The following is a 20,948-nucleotide window of genomic DNA, read 5'->3' on the forward strand; positions in this document are numbered from 1 at the left end:
TCAGTTGTTCTGCTATTGATTCCTTTTAGTGTGTTTTTCATTTTAGTTATTGTATTGTTCATCTCTGTTTGTTTGTTCTTTAATTCTTCTAGGTCTCTGTGAAGCATTTCTTGCATCTTCTTTATCTTTGCCTCCATTCTTCTTCCAAGGTTCTGGATCATCTTCACTATCATGATTCTGAATTCTTTTTCTGGAAGGTTGCCTATCTCCACTTTATTTAGTTGTTTTTCTGGCGTTTTTATCTTGTTCCTTCATCTGGTACATAGCCCTCTGCCTTTTCATCTTGTCTATCTTTCTGTGAATGTGCTTTTTGTTCCACAGGCTGCAGGATTGTAGTTCTTCTTGCTTCTGCTGTCTGCCCTCTGGTGGATGAAGCTATCTAAGAGGCTTGTGCGAGTTGCTTGATGGGAGGGACTGGTGGGGGGTAGAGCTGGCTGTTGCTCTGGTGGGCAGAGCTCAGTAAAACTTTAATCCGCTTGTCTGCTGATGGGTGGGGCTGGGTTCCCTCCTTGTTGGTTTGGCCTGAGGTGACCCAACACTGGAGCCTACCTGGGCTCTTTGTTGGGGCTAATGGTGGCATCTGGGAGTGTTCACACCAAGGAGTACTTCCAGAACTTCTGCTGCCAGTGTCCGTCCTTATGGTGAGACACAGCCACCCCCCGCCTCTGCAGGATACCCACCAACACTAGCAGGTAGGTCTGGTTCAGTCTCCTATGGGGTCACTCTCCTTCCCCCTGGGTCCTGATGTGCACACTGCTTTGTGTGTGCTCTCCAAGAGTGGAGTCTCTGTTTCCCCGAGTCTTGTCAAAGTCCTGCAATCAAATCCCAGTAGCCTTCAAAGTCTGATTCTCTAGCAATTCTTCCTCCCGTTGCAGGACACCCAGGTTGGGAAGCCTGACCTGGGACTCAGAACCTTCACTCCAGTGGGTGGACTTCTGTGGTATAAGTGTTCTCCAGTTTGTGAGTCACCCACCCAGCAGTTATGGGATTTGATTTTATTGTGATTGCGCCCCTCCTACAGTCTCATTATGGCTTCCCCTTTGTCTTTGGATGTGGGGTATCTTTTTTGGTGAGTTCCAGTGTCTTCCTATCAATGATTGTTCAGCAGTTAGTTGTGATTCCAGTGCTCTTGCAAGAGGGAGTGAGAGCACATCCTTCTCCACCATCTTCAACCCTGTACAATACGTATGTTCTTACTGCCATTTTGTTAATTGTTTTGGATTTGTTTTTGTAGGTCTTTTTTCTTCCCTTCCTCTTCTCTTCTCTTCTCTTGTGATTTGATGACTGCCTTCAGGGTTTTATTTGGATTCCTTTTTCTTTTTTGTGTGTGTATGTATTGTAGATTTTTGGTTGGCAGTTACCATGAGGTTTTGATATAGCCATCTATATATAAACAAGATTGTTTTAAGTTGCTGGTCTTTTAATTTCAAATGGATATCCAATATCCTGCTTTTGTGCTCTCCTCTTCTCACAGTTGCTGGTTTTGATATCGTATTTGTGTGCAGATGATTTCCTACCTTTACTGTATGTTAGCCTTTACCGGTGAGCTTTCCCACTCATAATTTTCTTGTTTCTAGTTGTGGCCTTTTCTTTTCCACCTAGAGAATTTCCTTTAGCATTGGTTACAAAGCTGGTCTGGTGGTGCTGAATTCTCTTAGCTTTTGCTTCTCTGTAAAGCTTTTGATTTCTCTGTCCAATCTGAATGTGAGCTTTGCTGGTTAGAGTATTCTTGGTTGTAGCTTCTTCCCTTTCATCACTTTAAATATATGGTGCCACACCTTCTGGCCTGCAGTTTCTGCAGAAATCAGCTGATAACCTTATGGGAGTGCCCTTGTATGTTATCCGTTGCTTTTTCCCTTGTTGCTTTTAATATTTTCTCTTTGTCTTCAATTTTTGTCAGTTCTATTACTATGTGTCTCAGTGTGTTCATCCTAGGGTTTATCCTGCCTGGGACTCTCTGCACATCCTAGGTTTGGGTGACTGTTTCCTGTCCCATGTTAGGGAAGTTGTCAGCTATTATCTCTTCAAATATTTTCTCAGACCCTTTCTTTCCCTCTTCTCCTTCTGGGACCCCTATAATGTGAATGTTGGTGCATTTAATGTTGTCCCAGAGGTCTCTTAGACTGTCCTCATTTCTTTTCATTCTTATTTTCTTTATTCTGTTCTGTAGCAGTGATTTCCACCATTCTGTCTTCCAGCTCACTTATCCATTCTGCCTCAGTTATTCTGTTATTGATTCCTTCTAGTGTATTTTTCATTTCAGTTATTGTATTGTTCATCCCTTTGTTTTTTCTTTAGTTCTAGGTCTTTGTTAAACATTTCTTGTATCTTCTCAATCTGTGCCTCCACTCTTTTTTTCCCGAGATCTTGGATCATCTTTACTGTTATTACTCTGAATTCTTCTTCAGGTAGATTGCCTACCTCTACTTCACTTTGTTATTCTGGGGTTTTTATCTTGTTCCTTTATCTGGGACATATTCCTCTGCCATCTCATTTTGTCTAACTTTCTGTGATTGCAATTTCTGTTTCACAGGCTACATGTTTGTAGTTCCTGCTTCTGCTGTCTGCCCTCTGGTGGATGAGGCTAAGAGGCTTGTACAGGCTTCCTGGTGGCATGGACTGGTACCTGCCCACTCGTGGGTGGTGCTTGGTCTTGTCCCTCTGGTGGGATGGACCATGTCAGGGGCTGTGTTTATCAGCTACCTGTTTATTCAGGAAGACTTTAAGCGCCTCTCTGCTGATGTGTGGGTCTGTTTTCCTGCCCTGTTGGTTGTTTGTCCTGAGACGTCCCAGCATTGGAACTACAGACTGTTGGTTGGGGCCAGGTCTTGGTGAGAAAATGGAGGCCTCCAAGAGGACTCACAGCAATGAGTACACCCCAGACTACCACCGCCAGTGTCCTTGTCCCAGCAGTGAGTCAGCCGCCCCCTGCCTCTGCAGGAGACCCTCCAATATAATACTAGCTGGTAAGTCTGCCCCAGTCTCTCATGAGGTCACCACTTCTTCCCTGAGTCCTGACGTGCACAAGACCCTGTATGCGCCCTCCAGGAGTGGAGTTTCTGTTTCCCCCAGTCCTGTGGAATCCCTGTGGTCAAACCCTGCTGGCCTTCACAGCCACATTTCCTGGAGCCTCCTCCTTCCATTGCCAGACCCCCAGGCTGGGGAGGCCTGAGGTGGGACTCAGGACTTTCACTCCTGTAGGAGAACTTCTGTGGCATAATTATTTTACACCTGGCATATATGGGATTGGATTTTATCGCAGTTGCATCCCACCTACAATCTAGCTGTGGATTCTTCTTTGTCTTTGGATGTAGGGTAACTTTTTAGGTAGGTTGCAGTGTTTTTTTGTCAGTGGTTGTTCAGCAGTTACTTGTAATTTTGGTGCTTCCGTAAGAAGAGGTGAGCTCACATCTTTCTACTCCACCATCTTGTCTCCTCTCTTTCCTGTAATTTTCATCCTGCTGATAGGTACTCAGGAATTTCTACTGTCTAATCAATATCTTCTCATAAACACTATTCCAGTCTCTCATCTTTCTTCTCTGTTGGATATTCTTCCAGCAAGTAGTAGAGAAATGGCTTCCTTTTGAACACGTAGCTAGTCTCTCCAACCATCAACATATTTACTTTTAGTGAACCAAAATAAATAGTTCTGTAGTCACCAAAAGAACAAGTCTTTGAGATTGTGCAACCATAGTTTAGAATGAATGGTAATGTAAACCATAACCAGTTGTGAATAACTAAAATGAACGTCTCTTATCCATGAAGACTTTCATTCCAAGCATCTCTTTAAGTGACAATCCATATGCTTATATGAACTTATTATCTATAAACAATAAAGGCTCTTAAAAGCCTTTTTCAAATTTATCTGTGCTTTGTGAGACTACTGTGCCAGCCAAGGGAATAAACACAGCATTTGCAAAATTACTGATTGATTTGGTACTTCAAAATGACTACTGGAACACAGAACTTTTCATAATGCTAATTTTTTAAAAAAGCAAATATAGTAGAATATTTTACTGTCCAGTCTCAGAGATGAAATTTATTCCACTAACATAGGCATTGATTAAAACATTTAAGAATCACATCTTTTTTAGAATCACTGTAGTTCTGAGGCTACTCTAGAATATCCTCAGTGGTTTAAGATATACACATGTACCTCACCTCTTCATCTTTTGAGGACAGATTTGTTTGGGAACAACCAGAAGTCATGAAGCGTTAATTAGTGTATATGATTAGTGACCATTCCATCTTGATTTCTATTCCTTCATCTAATTGAACATTACAATTAGTAGAAATATACCCATACGTATATTTAAAATTTGCATCTTTTTAATAAACCCAAACTTGCTTCTATTGAGTAAGTAGTCAAATGAAGGGTCCCAAACCACTTAAAAACCAGGGTCCCAGCATTACAGATCACTGCCTATTGCTCAGTTCAGTGTTCTACAGTTCTGAAAAGAACAAAATAAAAAGAAACCCCAAAGACAGTGACTGACAAATACATGCACAGATGAAAGACTGGAAGCCCTCCTTGAAAGAAAATAGTTTGCTTGTTTGTTGTTATCCAAAAGATAGGACCAAACTCTAGTACAAGGTAGACTTCAGTTAACTAAAGACTCCCATAAAGAGTTTCAAGATTTTTCAAAGAACTAATTTGTGCCTTTGATAATTTTTTCTACTGTATTTTTGTTTCCTACTTCATTATTTTCCTATCGTTATTATTCTCTCTTCTACTTTGAGGGTTTTTTTGTTCATGTTCTAACTTATGCTATATGTATCCCACATGCTTTGCGATGTATTGTTTTTATTATCCTTAAGTTCTGGGTATTTTTTAAACTTCCATTAGGACTTCTTTAACCCATGAGTTATTTAGCAAAGTAGGAGTTTATTTAACTAACTTTTTAAGTTCTAACTTAATTATATTGTAGTTAGGTATTATAGTCTACATACATAATACTTAATTTTTAAGTCTTTGTAGCCTTAACCCTAGTACATGATTGGTTTTTATAAATGTCCCATGTACACTTGAGGAAAATATATTCTGGAACACTCCCCAGGATATATGTTAGGCCACAAAACAAGTCTCAAATTTATTAAGACTGAAATCATATCACACATCCTTTCCGACCACAATGGTATGAAATTAGGAATCAGAAGAAGAAAACTGGAAAAGTCACAAATATGTGAGGATTAAATAACATGTTACTGAACAACGGGTCAAAGAAGAAATCAAAAGAAAAATCAGAAAATACCTTGAAGCAAATGAAAATGTAATGTAACATACTAAAACTTATGGGATGCAGCAGAAGCTGTTGAAAGAGAGAAGATCATAGAGGTACCTACCTACGTTAAGGAAAAAAAGTTCAAATAAGTAACCTAAATTTACACTAGGAACTAGATACAGAAGAACAAACTAAGCCCAAAAGTTAGTAGAGGAAGGAAACAACAAAGATCAGAGTGGAAATAAATGAAATAGAAACTATAAAAAGACAATAGAAAAGGTCAGTAAAGCTTAAACCCACTTTTAAAAGATAAACAAAATAGGTAAACCTGTAGCTAGACTTACCAAGGAAAAAAGAGAGGACTCAAATAAATTAGAAGTTAAGTCAGAAAGAGAAAAACAACTATCGTATATTAATGTATATATGTAGAATCTAGAAAAATGGCACAGATGAACCAGTTTGCAAGGCAGAAATAGAGACAGATGTAGAGAACAAATGTATGGACACCAAGAGGGGAAAGCGGGGGGTGGTGGTGGGATGAATTGGGAGATTGGGATTGACATATATACACTACTATGTATAAAATAGATAACTAATAGGAACCTGCTGTATGGCACAGGGAACTCTACTCGCTGTACAGTAGAAACTAACAACATTGTAAAACAACTATACCCCAATAAAAAATAATAATAATAAAACTGCTAATCAAAGAAGAAAATAAATAAATTAGAAATGAAAGAGGAGACATTAGAGTCAGAGGAACAACCCTGGATACTCCAGAAGCCAGGAAATAGAGACACATTAAAAATAATATTTCTAAGATTGATGTCGAAGAGTGTACTTGCCTCTGGAGATTGGCCAAGATGGTACAGTAGAAGACCCTAAGCTCACCTCCTCTCACAGGCACACCAAAATTACAACTATTTGCAGAACAACCATTGATGAAAAGGTTTGGAACCTACCAGAAAAGACTTTCTACAACTAAAGATATAAAGGTACCACACCGAGATGGGTAAGAGAGGCGGAGTTGTGATTTAGTCAAGTTCCATACCCACAGGTGGGCAACCCACAGTGGTGAGAGTAATTACAATTGCAGAGATTCTTCCAAAGGAGTGAGGGGTCTGAGCCCCGTGTTGGATTTCCCAGCGCAGGGGTCCTACACTGGGAAGGTGAGCCCCCAGAGCATTTGGCTTTGAAGGCCAGCAGCGCCTACTTTCAGGAGTGCCCGAGGGCTGGAGGAACTAGAGACTTCACTCCTAAAGGGTGCACGTGAAATCTTACACTCCTGGTCCCAGAGCAGAAGCAGTAATTTGAAAGAAGCCTTGGTCAGACCTACCTGCTTATCTTGGAGTGATCTCACAGCTCACCCTGTGAACACAGGCACTGGAGGCGGCCATTCTGGGGAGCTCATTCTACCTCATGGACACTGGTGCTGGCAAGCGCCACTTTTTAATCCTCCCTCTACCTTTTTAGCCTTGGGACCCAGACCTACCCTGGCCCAACAGACTAGGTACCAGTGCTGGGATGCCTCAGGCCAAGCAGCTAACTGAGCAGAGACAGCTCCACCCACAGCTCCACCCATTAGCAGAAGGGCTGCCTTAAAAATCCCTGAGCCCAGAGCTCCCCGGACATGGCTCTGCCTACCAGAGGCCTCAGGACACAGCCCTACAAACTAGTACACAGACACTAGATATGGGGCCCCTAGAGCCCTCCACCCAGAGATGCTGGGACACAGTGGGCAGCCCCAGAAATCCCTGGGCCCTTGCAACAGCCTCTGGTGAGCCTCTCTAGTCTCAGGACCACTGTTAACCACCAAGGGGTGAACATGAGCCACAATACAACCAGAGCCCTGCAGCCTGTGGAACTGGCCATTCCACCAGCAGGCCAGACCCTGCCCTCACACTGGCTGGGCCCTGGCCTTGCCCATTAGCAGGCCAATACAAGCTTCAGGACAGCCCAGACCCTGCAACCAACTGTGTTAGGAACTAGCCACAGCCACCAGTGATTGGACAATAGCTCTGGAACCCCTGGGCCCTGCAACCAGTTTCCAGAACTCAGTTCTGCCCACCAGTAGGCCAGCATTAGGCCCAGGATCTGGCTTCATCCACCAGTGGGCAGGGAGCAGCCCTGAGGTCTTCTGGACCCTGACTCCATCCTCCAGTGAGCCACAGCAGTCAGCCCGTCACAAAAGAAGGACCCACGCAGCCCATATAGGGGCACCACTAGAGCATGTAGCTCTGGTGATGAGAGGGGTGTGTGCTGCCAAGATGCATAGGACATCTCCTACAAGAGGTCACTTACCCAAGGCTGGGAACTGTAACCAACCTACCAGACACAGAAAAATTTTAAATGCAAGTTAGGCAAAACAAGGCAACAGAGGGACATACTCCAAATGAAGGAACAAGATAAAAACCCCAGAAGAAGAATTAAGTGAAATGGATAGGCAATCTACCTGAGAAAGAGTTCAGGGTAGTGACTGTAAAGATGATCAAAGAACTTAGGAGAAGAATGAATGCACAAAGCAAGAAGTTAGAAGGTTTTTTTTTTTGTTTTTTTGTTTTGTTTTGTTTTTTCCGGTATGCAGGCCTCTCACTGTTGTGGCCTCTCCCATGGCGGAGCACAGGCTCCGGACGCGCAGGCACAGCAGCCACGGCTCACGGGCCCAGCCGCTCCGCAGCATGTGGGATCCTCCCAGACCGCGGCACAAACCCGCGTGCCCTGCATCAGCAGGCGGACTCTCAACCACTGCGCCACCAGGGAGGCCCAGAAGTTTTTAACAGAGTTAGAAACTATAAAGAACAACCAGAGATGAAGAATACAATAACTGAAATGAAAAATACACTAGAAGGAATCAACAGACTCTGTGATACAGAGGAATGAATCAGTGAGCTGGAAGACAGAGTAGTGGAAATCACTGATGCTGAACAGAAAAAAGAATAAAAATAAATGAGGACAATTTAAGAGACCTCTGAGACACCATCGATCACACTAATATTCGCATTATAGGGGTCCCAAGAGAAGAGAGAAAGAAAGGGGCTGAGAAAATATTTGAAGACATAACTGAAAACTTCCCTAATCTGGGAAAGGAAACAGTCACCCAAATCCAGGAAGCGCAGAGTCCCATACAGGATTAACCCAAAAAGGAACACACCAAGATACATTGATTAAAATGGCAAAAATTAAAGAAAGAATATTAAGAACTGCAAGGGAAAAGCAAAAAGTTGTACACGAGGGAACTGTTATAAGCTGACTTTTTAACAGAAACTCTGCAGACCAGAAGGGATTGGCACAATATATTTAAAGTGATGAAAGGGAAAACCCTACAACCAAGAATACTCCACCCAGCAAGGCTCTCTTTTAGAATTAACGGAGAGGTCAAAAGTTTTACAAACAAGCAAAAGCTAGCAGAGTTCAGCACCACCAAACCAGCTTTACAAGAAACGTTAAAGGAGCTTCTCTTTTCTATTTCACTTAAAAGGCCACAACTAGAAACATGAAAATTATGAATGGAAAAAGCTCATCAGTAAATGTAAACAAACGGTTAAGGTAGGAAATCATCCACACAGAAAGCCAGTAGAAAAATTAAAACACAAAAGTAGTAAAACTCATTTATATCCACAATAAGCAGTTAAGGGATACACAAAACAATGTGATATAAGACATGATGTTAAAAAACAGTAATCATGAGGGGAATACAAATGCAGGGTTGTTAAAATGCATTTTAAATTAAGAGATCAGCAACTTAAAACAACGTATGTTTTAAAACTATGCACACACACACACACACATACACAGATTGCTATATATAAACCTCATGGTAATCAAAAATCTACAATAGGTACATAGAAAAAAAGAGAAAGGAATCCAAACATAACACTAAATATAGTCATCAAATCACAAGAGAACAAAAGAAGGGGGAAGAAAGATCTACAAAAACAACCCCCCAAAATTAACAAAATGGCAATAGGAACATACATATTGATAATTACTTTAAATGTAAATGCACTAAATGCTTCAATCAAAAGACACAGAGTGGCTGAATGGATACAAAAACAAGACCTATATATATGCTGCCCACAAGAGACTCACTTCATATCTAAACACACACATACACTGAAAGTGAGGGGATTGAAAAAGATTTTCCATACAAATGGAAATCAAAAGAAAGCCAGTGTAGCAATACTTATATCAGACAAAATAGAGTTTAAACAAAGACTGGTACAAGACACACAGAAGGGCATTACATAATGATCAAGAAGTCAATCCAAGTAGAAGATATAACACTTGTAAATATCTATGCACCCAAAATAGGAGCACCTAAATACATAAAGTGAATATTAACAGACATAAAGGGAGATAACGACAGTAACACAATAATAGTAGGGTATTTTAACATGCCACTTACATCAGTGAACAGATCACCCAGACAGAAAATCAATAAAGAAACACTGGACTTAAATGAAGCATCAAACCAGATGGACTTAATAGCCACATATAGGACATTCCATCCAAAAGCAACAGAATACACATTCTTTTCAGTTGCACATGGAACATTCTCCATGATAGATCACATGCTAGACCACAAAACAAGCCTTGGTAAATTTAAGAATAGTGGAATCATATCAAGCATCTTTTTATGACTACAACTCTACTAGAATAAAAATTAACTGTAAGAAAAAACTGCAAAAAACACAACCCATGGAGGCTAACCTACATGCTACTCAACAACCAGTGGATCACTGAAGAAATCAAAGAGGAATTAAAAAATTACCTGGAGACAAATGAAAATGAAAACATGATAAATTAAAAACACCTATGGAACACAGTAAAAACAGTTCTAAGAGGGAAGCAATACAAGCTTCCAATCATAAACAACTACTACTCACTTCTGCCAGGAAAGAACACCACCTTCATAGGTGGCATTTGTTGAACGAATTGTAATACAGAAAATAAGAAAATGGTATAGAAAGGAGACATTTGTAAAGTTTTGCAGATGTGAAAGTACTATTACCAAGATTTCTAGATGTTTTGGTTTAAAAGAAAGGAAAAAGCATTCCACTTTCCCCATTTCCAGTATAACTTATGTTTTCAAAGCTCACTGCCATCTTTATTTTCAACAGGGCTCCATCATTTATTAGTTAGCATCTTTAGGATGAAGTTTAGTGGCTGAACTAGCTGCACAAAGGAAGCTCAATCTTCTTCCTACCTGTAAACATCTCTCCCTGCAATAGCAACATTGCAAAAATAACCTCACTGAACCACTTGAACAAACTCCAAAAGGAACTTAAACCACTCACCTGGATGCAAGCCAGAGGCTCGTTCGTCCAAATCGAATATCCACCCACTAAATATATTCTCTCATTATGGACAGCAACTCCAGATTCATTTTGGCCTAAAGTAAAGAGAAGTGAATAAAAGAGGAAAAATAAATCCATTTCCGTGCATGTCTTCATTAACCCTTTTGCCACTGAGGGATACAATTTCCCTCTGTGGCACACTTGTATATTCCACAGGATTTCTGCCTCAACTAATCACTGTCTCCCAGTTCTCAGAGGGAAGAATTAACCACTCTCAGAGAATGACTCTGTGTTGGGTCAGAATCCGGCCATAACACTTAATAGCCAGCCAAGTTAGTAAATACAGCATTAAATGCAGCAATAATCCACATAGAACTAAGTTTTATACTATGTTGTATGCCATTAGTTTATATGGTATATTTTAGGAATGCAAAACACCTCTTGTACTACAAATGCTTTTAAGCAAGTGCTTACATTTGTAACGGCTGCAACCGCAAGAAGCCAATAAAACAGAGCCATGCCCCTAGTGTGCCCCAAATGAAGACAAATGACAGAAAAGATTGATAAAGTTACTACCCTTCTTTTCTTTACATATACAACAGTTTTAAGACTATATTAAAGTTCCTGAGCTGGGACCAGCCTGGGTAGTCCCTAGATACTGACACGCCAAAATGATGAAAGGTTCCTCCCCCACTTAAAAAAGAAGACAGAATAACTCACTACTACATATTCTTCCCTGGAGGCCATCAGAGAGTGAGATAGTCTCTTTTTATTGATGGGCTGACACAGGATTGACTCGGGTAATAAATAAGCTGGATCCTATAGCAGACAGAATCACAGATCGAGGGACCAAGAGGCTAAGGTACCACTTCAGCAACTTAAGAGTTAAGGGCTTGTAGGTGGGCTCAAAGATCATTTTCGCAAAAACAGGAGCTCAATACAAAGCATCTGAACCTCTCACACTGGTTATGCCCCCACTGTGGCCTCCGTAGCAGCAGCTGTGAGTGATTGAGTGCCCACTCAGCATATTAAAACGTCTTGAGGCAACAGTCCAGCCCACCCGTTCGAGTTTGCGATTTTCCTATTAGAGCAGCCTAGAAGGGATCTTAATCACGTAGGCCGAAAAGGGAGGACAAGTTTTCAACTTCATAAAAAAAAGTCAGGGGTAAGCTGTTCGCTGCTTTCATTTTATTCCCCTGTGGGATGAGTATGGTCCCTACCTAGTGCTACCCCGTGGTAATGCTTGGGTGGGTCTGTGTGGCCAGAAGTGCTGCCAAACCCCCATGCACGGAACATCTCTAAGGTTTTGTCTTTAGGAGAATACAGGCAGAAACGATATTTGACACCGACAAACAATGAAGACCATTCTGCACTCGCAAGAAATAAGAGGACTAAAAGTAGTGAGAAGTAAAAACTAAATTGCTCCTGTAAAGAGTCATTACCTCTTTCAACACCCGGTTCCTCCTACTTATACCAATGTTCCTACATGAATACTGATAGACAATAATGGACCTGACACGTCTCTCTCGGCAACGTGAAAACACGCACAAAGGTAACACAGGCCCTGAGAAACCAGATGTTCGGCCACCTGACTGAGTCCGATTTTGTGAGATAAACAATGCACGCCCTTCTGGGTAACAAGAGCAAGTTGTTCTACCACCATGCACTTAATATTTACAGCTGCACTACGGATTTCTAAGAAAACAAGTACGGCAACTTCCTGAATCTCTGCTTTTCCCGATTTACTCAGTCAAAGGTACTTGCCAGTCAACAGGTTAAAATTACAACGCGTCCACTGGTCAGCGTCCATGTTGTAGGCATCTATATGCCGCACGAGGACCCGGTCGTTATTGTAGTCCAGGTCATTGCCTCCAAGAACATAAAGCTTCCTTTGAACAGCAGCCATGGAATGGTAGACCCGCCTCTGCAGCATGGGGCTGCGGCTTATCCACTTATTCTGAGACAAAAAAAGAGAGAAAAGAAACTCAGGTGAATTCTGTTACGTGGAGACCTCCAGGACAGAAAACAGCAGTGCCTCATTAGTAGTGGGGACTCTAATGTTGGTCAATCACATTCTATTTGAATGTTGTTTTTATACTTTGAAAGGTATGGGCTTCTTGCCTGAGAACAAGTGCAGAAGAGCCCACATGTTCTAACTCTATTTGCAACTTACGTAAGGCATTTCCTCTTCCTTGGGTTGCATTTTGAATTTGTAAGGGGAGCATATGGGAATTTAGAAGTTTTCATGATTGGTTATTTCTCCCAATTGAGAGAACCTACTCCTGCAAATGACTTCAGAGTACAAGTGCATGGTTAGTTATACTGTGTATGGTGGTATAATGATAACAAAACAGGCTCTGGATCCAGAATGACTGAGTTTATCATCTGTGTGTGACCTTGGCAATTTACTTAACCTGTGTGTGCCTGTTTCCTCATCTGTAAAACAGAGATAACAGTACCCACCTGACAAGCCTTTTGTGAAGAGTAAATGAGCTAATACACCTAAAGAATTTAGAACAATGCCTGGCACATATGTCCAACAATATGCACTTTTAAAAAGTTATTGTGGGGGCCTCCCTGGTGGCACAGTGGTTGAGAGTCCGCCTGCCGATGCAGGGGACACGGGTTTGTGCCCCGGTCCGGGAAGATCCCACATGCCGCGGAGCGGCTGGGCCCATGAGCCATGGCCGCTGAGCCTGCGCGTCCGGAGCCTGTGCTCTGCAAGGGAGAGGCCACAACAGTGAGAGGCGCGCGTACCACAAAAAAAAAAAGTTATTGTGGGGCTTCCCTGGTGGCACAGTGGTTAGGAGTCCACCTGCCGATGCAGGGGACACGGGTTCGTGAGGATCCCACATGCCGCGGTGCAGCTGGGCCCGGTGAGCCATGGCCGCTGAGCCTGTGCGTCCGGAGCCTGTGCTCTGCAGCAGGAGAGGCCACAACAGTGAGAGGCCCGCGTACCGCAAAAAAAAAAAAAGATTTGATTCAGCAACAAACCCCTCACAGCCTTAATATATTTACACTCACATCTTCAGCAGATTGGGAAAGGTTATTTCCAGGCACATGGTTATCTGTTTTCTTAGAAGACCAAATGTTCTGTGGTAACTTTAGGGAATGGTGAAACCTCTAATTTTTGGTTCTAGATCACTCTCAGGAATGAGAAAGTATGCTCAACTCCTCTCAAATAAGGCTCCTATTTAAAATATAATGTAAAAATAGATGAAAATCAAATATGACTTTAATTTTAAATCTCAGCTAAGTAATGGTCAGGTTAAGTAAACCTTACCATTTTCTTTTTACATAAACACTAAACATACAGGAAGAACACAGATTATTCTTTCTGCAGAGAAAAATTTGGATTTCGACCAGAAAAATCGTACGATGGTTTGAATACACAGAATTTCAGTTCACAGAGCTGTAAAGGAAGAAGCAAAAAAGAAAGTTTTGTATAAATATTGGTCCATTCACTATTGGCTTATCGACTGGCTCATTGGTAATTTCTCTTTCAAAGACACACTAACATGAGAAAAAGAAAGTGGTTTGTCCAGTTTTTTAAGGCTTGATCTGCTGCCCCCTTTTTAAACATGTCATATTAAGAACCTCCTTCCAATTAAATGTATCTTTAATAAAACAGTCAAACCTTTCTTTCAGATATTCTCTTAAGAAATATCTTTAATACATTATGCATGAGTGGATTTAACTCAAGACTGATGATGCTTTCCTTAGGTACTTTCTAAAATGAGGCAACCCATCACAGTATTAGGAATCAATGTTTCCACTAGCAGTCCAGTCCCCTGCCACAGGAATATGGATGCCATCTGGTTTGCAAAGCCTGACTGCATCCCCTGATTATATCTTTAGCTTCCTTCACTGCCGTGCCTGCCAGGTGAGCCGCCAACCGCTGCAAAGGCAAAGAAACAGAGAGGCCTGGTGGGGTCATTCCTAATAAGCTAGCGTGTGAATACTAATCAGTGCTGGGGAAGCAGAGGTCACCCCAGCCTGCCTGTTGGCAGGTAGCGATGTGCTCTGTGGCAGATGGCAGGCATTATCGACTCTCCACAAAGGCCTAGAAGAGAAATAAGCACCAGGGCTGAATGATAGAGTTATTGAGATTCTGAGCAAGATGCAAGCAGATGTGATGTTTGCCGGTACCCACCGTAAACAATATGCCAGCAGAATTTTTAAAAAGAGCATGTGTGTACAAACATGAAACAGAACTCATCTGAGAAATGTTAACACCTTCTTCCTCTTTAACCACGTGTGCACCAAACTTAAGCAACTGCAATTAATGATCCCTCTTGGGACATCCGGCCCAGGGACACGTGGTCTCTGAAACCTACAGCCTCGAATGACATCAGGAAACACTTGCAAAGACAGAAATACCTTCGCTAAACTCAAAATCAAGTAATTGTTAAAATTAAAAAATACTAGACTGAGGTCACTCTGAACATGTATTTGATGGTTAGTCCCAACCCAGAGTGCCAAAGCCAACCTGTTGTTTTGTGTTCCATTGTCTTCAGCTGATGAAGATGAAACCTCCTAATCAAATCATTCTGGAATATTGTCAAAATCATGAAAAATACTTATATTACCAAAATCATAGAAATGACAAAATTCAGCAAACATGTGCCACAGTTACAGATACTTTGGTAGAAGGAAAAGAGAATAAAAATAGTTCTTTTGGGGAAAGAAAAGTCATTAAGTGTGCATGAAAAGTGGATAGAAGGGACAGCCACCATCAAAATGCTCCCAGTGCAGGCCCAGATCTTAGCTGAAAAACATGCGCCAACTCTTCAGATACTTCTCCTTCAGATTTGTCCTACACACTGTCCTGGGATACGTTGACTATATAGAGTTAAATAAAAGTTATCACTTTATTTGGGAATAAGGAAACCATAAGCACGTTCCCCTCCTAGAATGACAGGTCTTCTAAAAGGATGTGGCAACAGGACAATCCAATTCCTTTCTCATGATGCCTCAATGATGAACAGCCACTTGAGATACATGGCAATAAGGGCATTTAACTCATCAATATATTTTCCCTTTTTCCTACATTATGCAAAACTCTGAAAAAGTTGAGCATTGAGCATAGCATAAAACGACAAGAGCTGAAATTCTGTGTTTTGTGAGAAAAAAAAAAGGCAACCAAAAAGCAGTTTAACCAGATGCTTCCTTTTCTCTATGTAAGTTTAAGTTGCATGTGTGTGTATAGACTTGGCATTCCAACTCCTAATTACTGTAGCAATCTTTAAAAATTCATTTTAATTAAGGTAATGAGCTTTTCTTATATGAGTCTTACCTGGTTAGGTTCATATACCATTAGTCTGTTCTGATATTGTGCCGTGTTAGTTACTCCACCTGTAATGGATTAACACGTGTTAGGCTTTCATGAATAAGAAATGGGATATTCCAACATGAGAATGAGATACAATTAAAGGAAAATTAGCTACTGCTGAGGGTCTGTTTGTATACCCTCGTGGTGAACCCACGACATAATTAAGAAGCTTATTGTTGAAGCAGTTGCATTTTCAAGAAACATTTCAGAAGCGATCCAGCTGAGAGCAAGCGACAAGTATGCTGAGATTTCCAGGAGGCCCCCAGTTTTGTCAAGCTGCTCTGCATGGCCAGAATGAAGGGCGAAGTATGGTGAGGGAGTGGGAGCAAGCATAGCGCACTTAGACAAATCTCTGTACAGGTTATGCTGGGGCAGAGTTATATGGAAAAGTCTTGTCCTTAGCTACCTTGGTAATTTTACAGCTCTAGTCTTATGTGCACTAACATAGTGATATCTTGATGTCTCTTTGGAAGACCCATATCTAAGAAAAGACATTACTTATCAAAAGAGATCTAGAGCCAGTGCTGTCCAACAGAATATAATAAGAACCGCAAACAGGAGTTACATATGCCATTTTAAACTTCCCAGTGGTCACATTAAAAGGTAGTGCTTCCGGGCTTCCCTAGTGGCGCAGTGGTTGAGAGTCCGCCTGCCGATGCAGGGGACACGGGTTCGTGCCCCGGTCCGGGAAGATCCCACATGCCGCGGAGGGGCCGGGCCCGTGAGCCATGGCCGCTGAGCCTGTGCATCCGGAGCCTGTGCTCTGCAACGGGAGAGGCCACAACAGTGAGAGGCCCGCGTACCGCAAAAAAAAAAAAAAAAAAGTAGTGCTCCCTTATCTGTGGGGGACACATTCCAAGGCCTGCAGTAGATGCCTTAAAGTGTGGATAGTACCAAACATATATATATTTTGTTTTTTCCTATACATACATACCTATGATAAAGTTTAATGTATAAATTAGGCACAATTAGAGATTAACAACAATAACTAATAATGAATTTGAACAATTATAACCATGTACTCTAACAGAAGTTATGTAAATGTGGTCTCTCTCTCAAAATACCTTACTGTATTGTACTCCTCCTTCTGGTGATGACGTAGATGATAACCTACTTGATGAGATGAAGTGAGGGGAATGACATAAGCATTGTGACATATCATCAGGCGACTACTGACCTTCTGACAGTACGTCAGAGGAAGGATCATCTGCTTCAGGTGACCCTGGGTCATGGAGCCATGATGATGTCAATGGTTAAATGTCAAAAGCAGACCATGTCAATGTTTGGGGATCTGGAGCATGATGGAGTGGAATGGCACGAGATTTCATCATGCTATTCAGGACAGTGCACAATTTAAAACTTCCGAACTGTTTACTTAGGGAATTTTCCATTTAATATTTCCAGACCATGTTTGATTGTGGGTAACTAAAACCACAGAAAGCAAAACTGCAGATAAGGGTGAACTGCTGTGTAGCCAAAGTATTACCATTTCAACATAAAATTAATAAAAACTTATTGAGGTATTTTATATTCTTTTTTTCATACTGAGTCCTCAAAGTCCTGTGCATTTTTGACACAGAACAAGTCAATCCAGATTAGCCACACTTCAAGTGCTCAATAAGGTAATGAGCCTTTCTTATATGAGTCTTACCTGGCTACCAGCTACCAGATTGGACAGCGCAGATAACAGCTGCTGTTATTCTCAACTTTTTTGAAGCCCTCTTGACAACAGCTTAGATCCAAAAGACTTGAGACCTTCTGCTAGACCAAGAACCACTAAAATCCTATCACAATTCTAGCTAAGATTCTCCCATTTGTCCTCATACTTCTTTTCACATTTGGGGTGTACACTGAGACCCGTAAAACCTAGAAATTATTGATTCTACTTTAATTTTTATGGCCAAATGGAAAAACTATAAAACACCACATAAAAGAGCACAGTGAGAAAATAACACTAGTAGATATTAAATATTAGGTAGTAAAATAACAGAAATATGAGAACCCCCCCAAAAAAATCTATCTTTAGAAATATTGCCCTATACAGAGTTCTAGATGCTAGCGTAAAATGAATAACATTCTTATTTTAATAAGTATCACAAAGGAGCAACTCATTTTGCAATAAAGATCTAAAATTGAGCCAAACTATAAGTTTCATAGGGAAATTTTTTGATTTTAAAAAATGTGTACTGGGGCAGGATCAAGAAAGCAGAGTAGGAAGATCCTGAGCTTACCTCCTCCCACAAGCACACCAAAACGGTAACTACAAATCTCTGAGAGTGACCTGAAGACTAGCAGAACAGATTTTCTGCAACTAAGGATGTTGAGATGAGAAGTAGGGACACAGATGTAGCCTAGTCAGAACCCACACACTGGGTACAGCAACCACAAGTGGGAGGGATATCACAGCCACAGTGGTGATAGCCCCTGATGAGCAAGGAGTCTGAGCCCCACATTGGGATTCCCAGCCCAGAGGACCTGCACCAGGCAACAAGCCCCAATAATGTGCAGCTTTGAAAAACAGTGAGGATTATATTCAGGAGAGCCAGAGGGATGTGGGAAACCGAGACTGCTCTTGAAGGGCTTGGACACAAACTCACTCACTCCAAGTCCCAGTGCAAAGGCGGCAGCTTGAAAAGTACCTGGGCCATATGAGAAGGAGATTCACTGACTAATTTTAGGGCATGTGCCAAAGGAGCAACAATCTGGTGGAACTTTCTCTAGGGACAGAAGTGCTGGCAGGCATCTTTTTACTTTCCTTCCACCTAGCTGGCCCAGCACAGGTGGGCACCATTTTTGTCACGCTCAGTCAACCTAGCTAACACCATCCACCCTGCCCCAGCATCCCTTGAGGATCAGCCCTGCCCAACCGGCCTGTCTCAGCTGGCCCCTCCAAAGCAGCTCCTGCCTCACCCTATCAAGTGAGCTGCTCCATCCAGCACTGACCGGTGTCTCACCAAGGTATCTGCCACACTGGAGACCAGTCCCATAAACAGTGCACCTGTAACAGTCATGGCCAGGCCTTGCAGCCACTCATGCTGGGGGCCAGCCCCACCCACCAGCACACCTGCACCAATCACAGCCCAAACAAAACAGGAAGGCACAGCTATCCCACACAGGGGAAACCCCTAGAGTTCCTGGCTCGGGTAAGCAGGGGAGATTGCACCACTGAGCCCCATAGGACACCTACATAAGGCCACTCTTTCAAACGGAGAGACCTAGCTGATATACCTAATACAAAGAAACAACCACAGAGAGTTAGGCAAAACGAAGAGACCTTCCAAACAAAAGAACAAGACAAATCCTCAGAAAAACAACTAAACAATAATGGAGATAAGCAAATTACCAGATAAAGAGTTCAAAGGAATAGCCAAAATGATGCTCACCAAACTGAGGAGAAGAATGGAGGAACACAATGAGAACTTTCAACAAAGAGAAAATGTAAAACAGAACCAATCAGAACTGAAGAATACAATAACTGAAATGAAAAATACACCAGAGGGAACCAACAGAAGATGCAGAAGAATGGATCAACCAACTGGAAGACAGGGTAGTGGAAATCATCCAATCAGAACACCAAAAAGAAAAAAGAGTTTAACGGACCTCTGGAACAACAAGCTTACTAAAATTCACAACAAAGGGGTCCCAGAAGGAGAAAAGAGAGAAATGGGGACAGGAAACCTATTTGACGAAATAATGGTTAAAAAACTTCCCTAACCTGATGAAGGAAATAGACATCCAAGTCCATGAAGTACAGAGCCCCAAACAAGATGAAACCAAAGAGACCCACATCAAGACACATTACAATTAAAATGTCAAAAGTTAAAGAGAAGATATTAAAAGCATCAAGAGAAAAACAACTAGTTACTTACAAGGGAACCCCCATAAGATAATGAGCTGAGTTTTCAGCACAAAATTTATAGTCCAGAAGGAACTGGCACAATATATTCAAAGTACTGAAAGGAAAAAAACTTACAACCAAGAAGACACTACCTGGCAAGTTTATCTTTCAGAATTGAAGTAATATCTTTCAGAACTGAAGAGTTTACTACACAAATAAAAGCTAAAGGAGGGCTTGCCTGGTGGTGCAGTGGTTGAGAGTCCGCCTGCCGATGCAGGGGACACGGATTCGTGCCCCGGTCCGGGAAGATCCCACATGCTGTGGAGTGGCTGGGCTCGTGAGCCATGGCTGCTGAGCCTGCACATCCAGAGCCTGTGCTCCGCAGCGGGAGAGGCCACAACAGTGAGAGGCCCGTGTACCACAAAAAAAAAAACCTAAAGGAGTTCATCACCACTAAACCAACATTACAAGAAATGTTAAGGGAATTTCTTCAAGCAAAAAAGAAAAGGCCATAACTAGAAACAAGAAAATTATGAAAGAAAAAATCTCACTGGTAAAAGCAAACATACAGTAAAGGTGGATAAGAACCACCTACAAAGCTAGTATGAAGGTTAAAAGACAAAAGTAGTAAAATCATCTATATCTAAAATAATTAGTTAAGTGATACACAAAATAAAAAGATGTAAAAGATAACATCAAAAACATAAAATGTGGAGGATGGACAAAAATGCAGTGCTTTTAGAATGCACTCTAATTTAAGTGACCATTAATTTAAACAGCTATAAACAGATTGTTACTACAGGAACCTCATGGTAACCAAAAACCAAAAACCTATAACAAATACACAAAAAATAAAAAGAAAGGAAAGCAAACATATTACTAAAGAAAGTCACAAGGGAAGAGAACATAGAAGAAGAAAGAAGAGGGAAGAACTATAAAAACACCCAGAAAAAAATTAGCAAAATAGCAATAAGTGCATACCTATCAATAATCACTTCAAATGTAAAGAGACTAAGTGATCCAATCAAAGGAGGGTAGCTGAATGGATAAAAAAAACCAAGATATACACACACACACACACACACACACACACACACACACACACACACACACACACACAACCTATAGGAGAATCACTCCAGATCTAAACACAAACACAGACTAAAAGTGAAGGGATGGAATAACATACTCCATGTAAATGGAAATGAAAGAAAATTGGGATAGCAATACTTATATCATACAAAATAGACTTTAAAACA

The 20,948-nt window shown here is 41.5% G+C and overlaps 1 protein-coding gene across 1 annotated transcript in view; it reads right to left on the reverse strand.

The window, feature by feature from the left end:
- The window catches only part of KLHL32 (kelch like family member 32), a gene marked incomplete at its 3' end in the record, with an annotated part of 230,609 nt that overhangs the window by 10,915 nt on the left and 198,746 nt on the right, over positions 1 to 20,948 (reverse strand). Inside the window, exons 8-10 of the mRNA XM_082856034.1 lie at positions 15,816 to 15,874; positions 12,284 to 12,476; positions 10,520 to 10,614 (exon numbers count right to left, since the gene is read on the reverse strand). Of these exons, the coding sequence (XP_082712160.1) occupies positions 10,520 to 10,614; positions 12,284 to 12,476; positions 15,816 to 15,874 (347 nt within the window). The remainder of the gene's footprint in view (positions 1 to 10,519; positions 10,615 to 12,283; positions 12,477 to 15,815; positions 15,875 to 20,948) is intronic.

This window comes from Leucopleurus acutus (assembly GCF_964270905.1).
Source record: "Leucopleurus acutus genome assembly, chromosome: 15".
NCBI classification, from domain to species: Eukaryota; Metazoa; Chordata; class Mammalia; order Artiodactyla; family Delphinidae; genus Leucopleurus; species Leucopleurus acutus.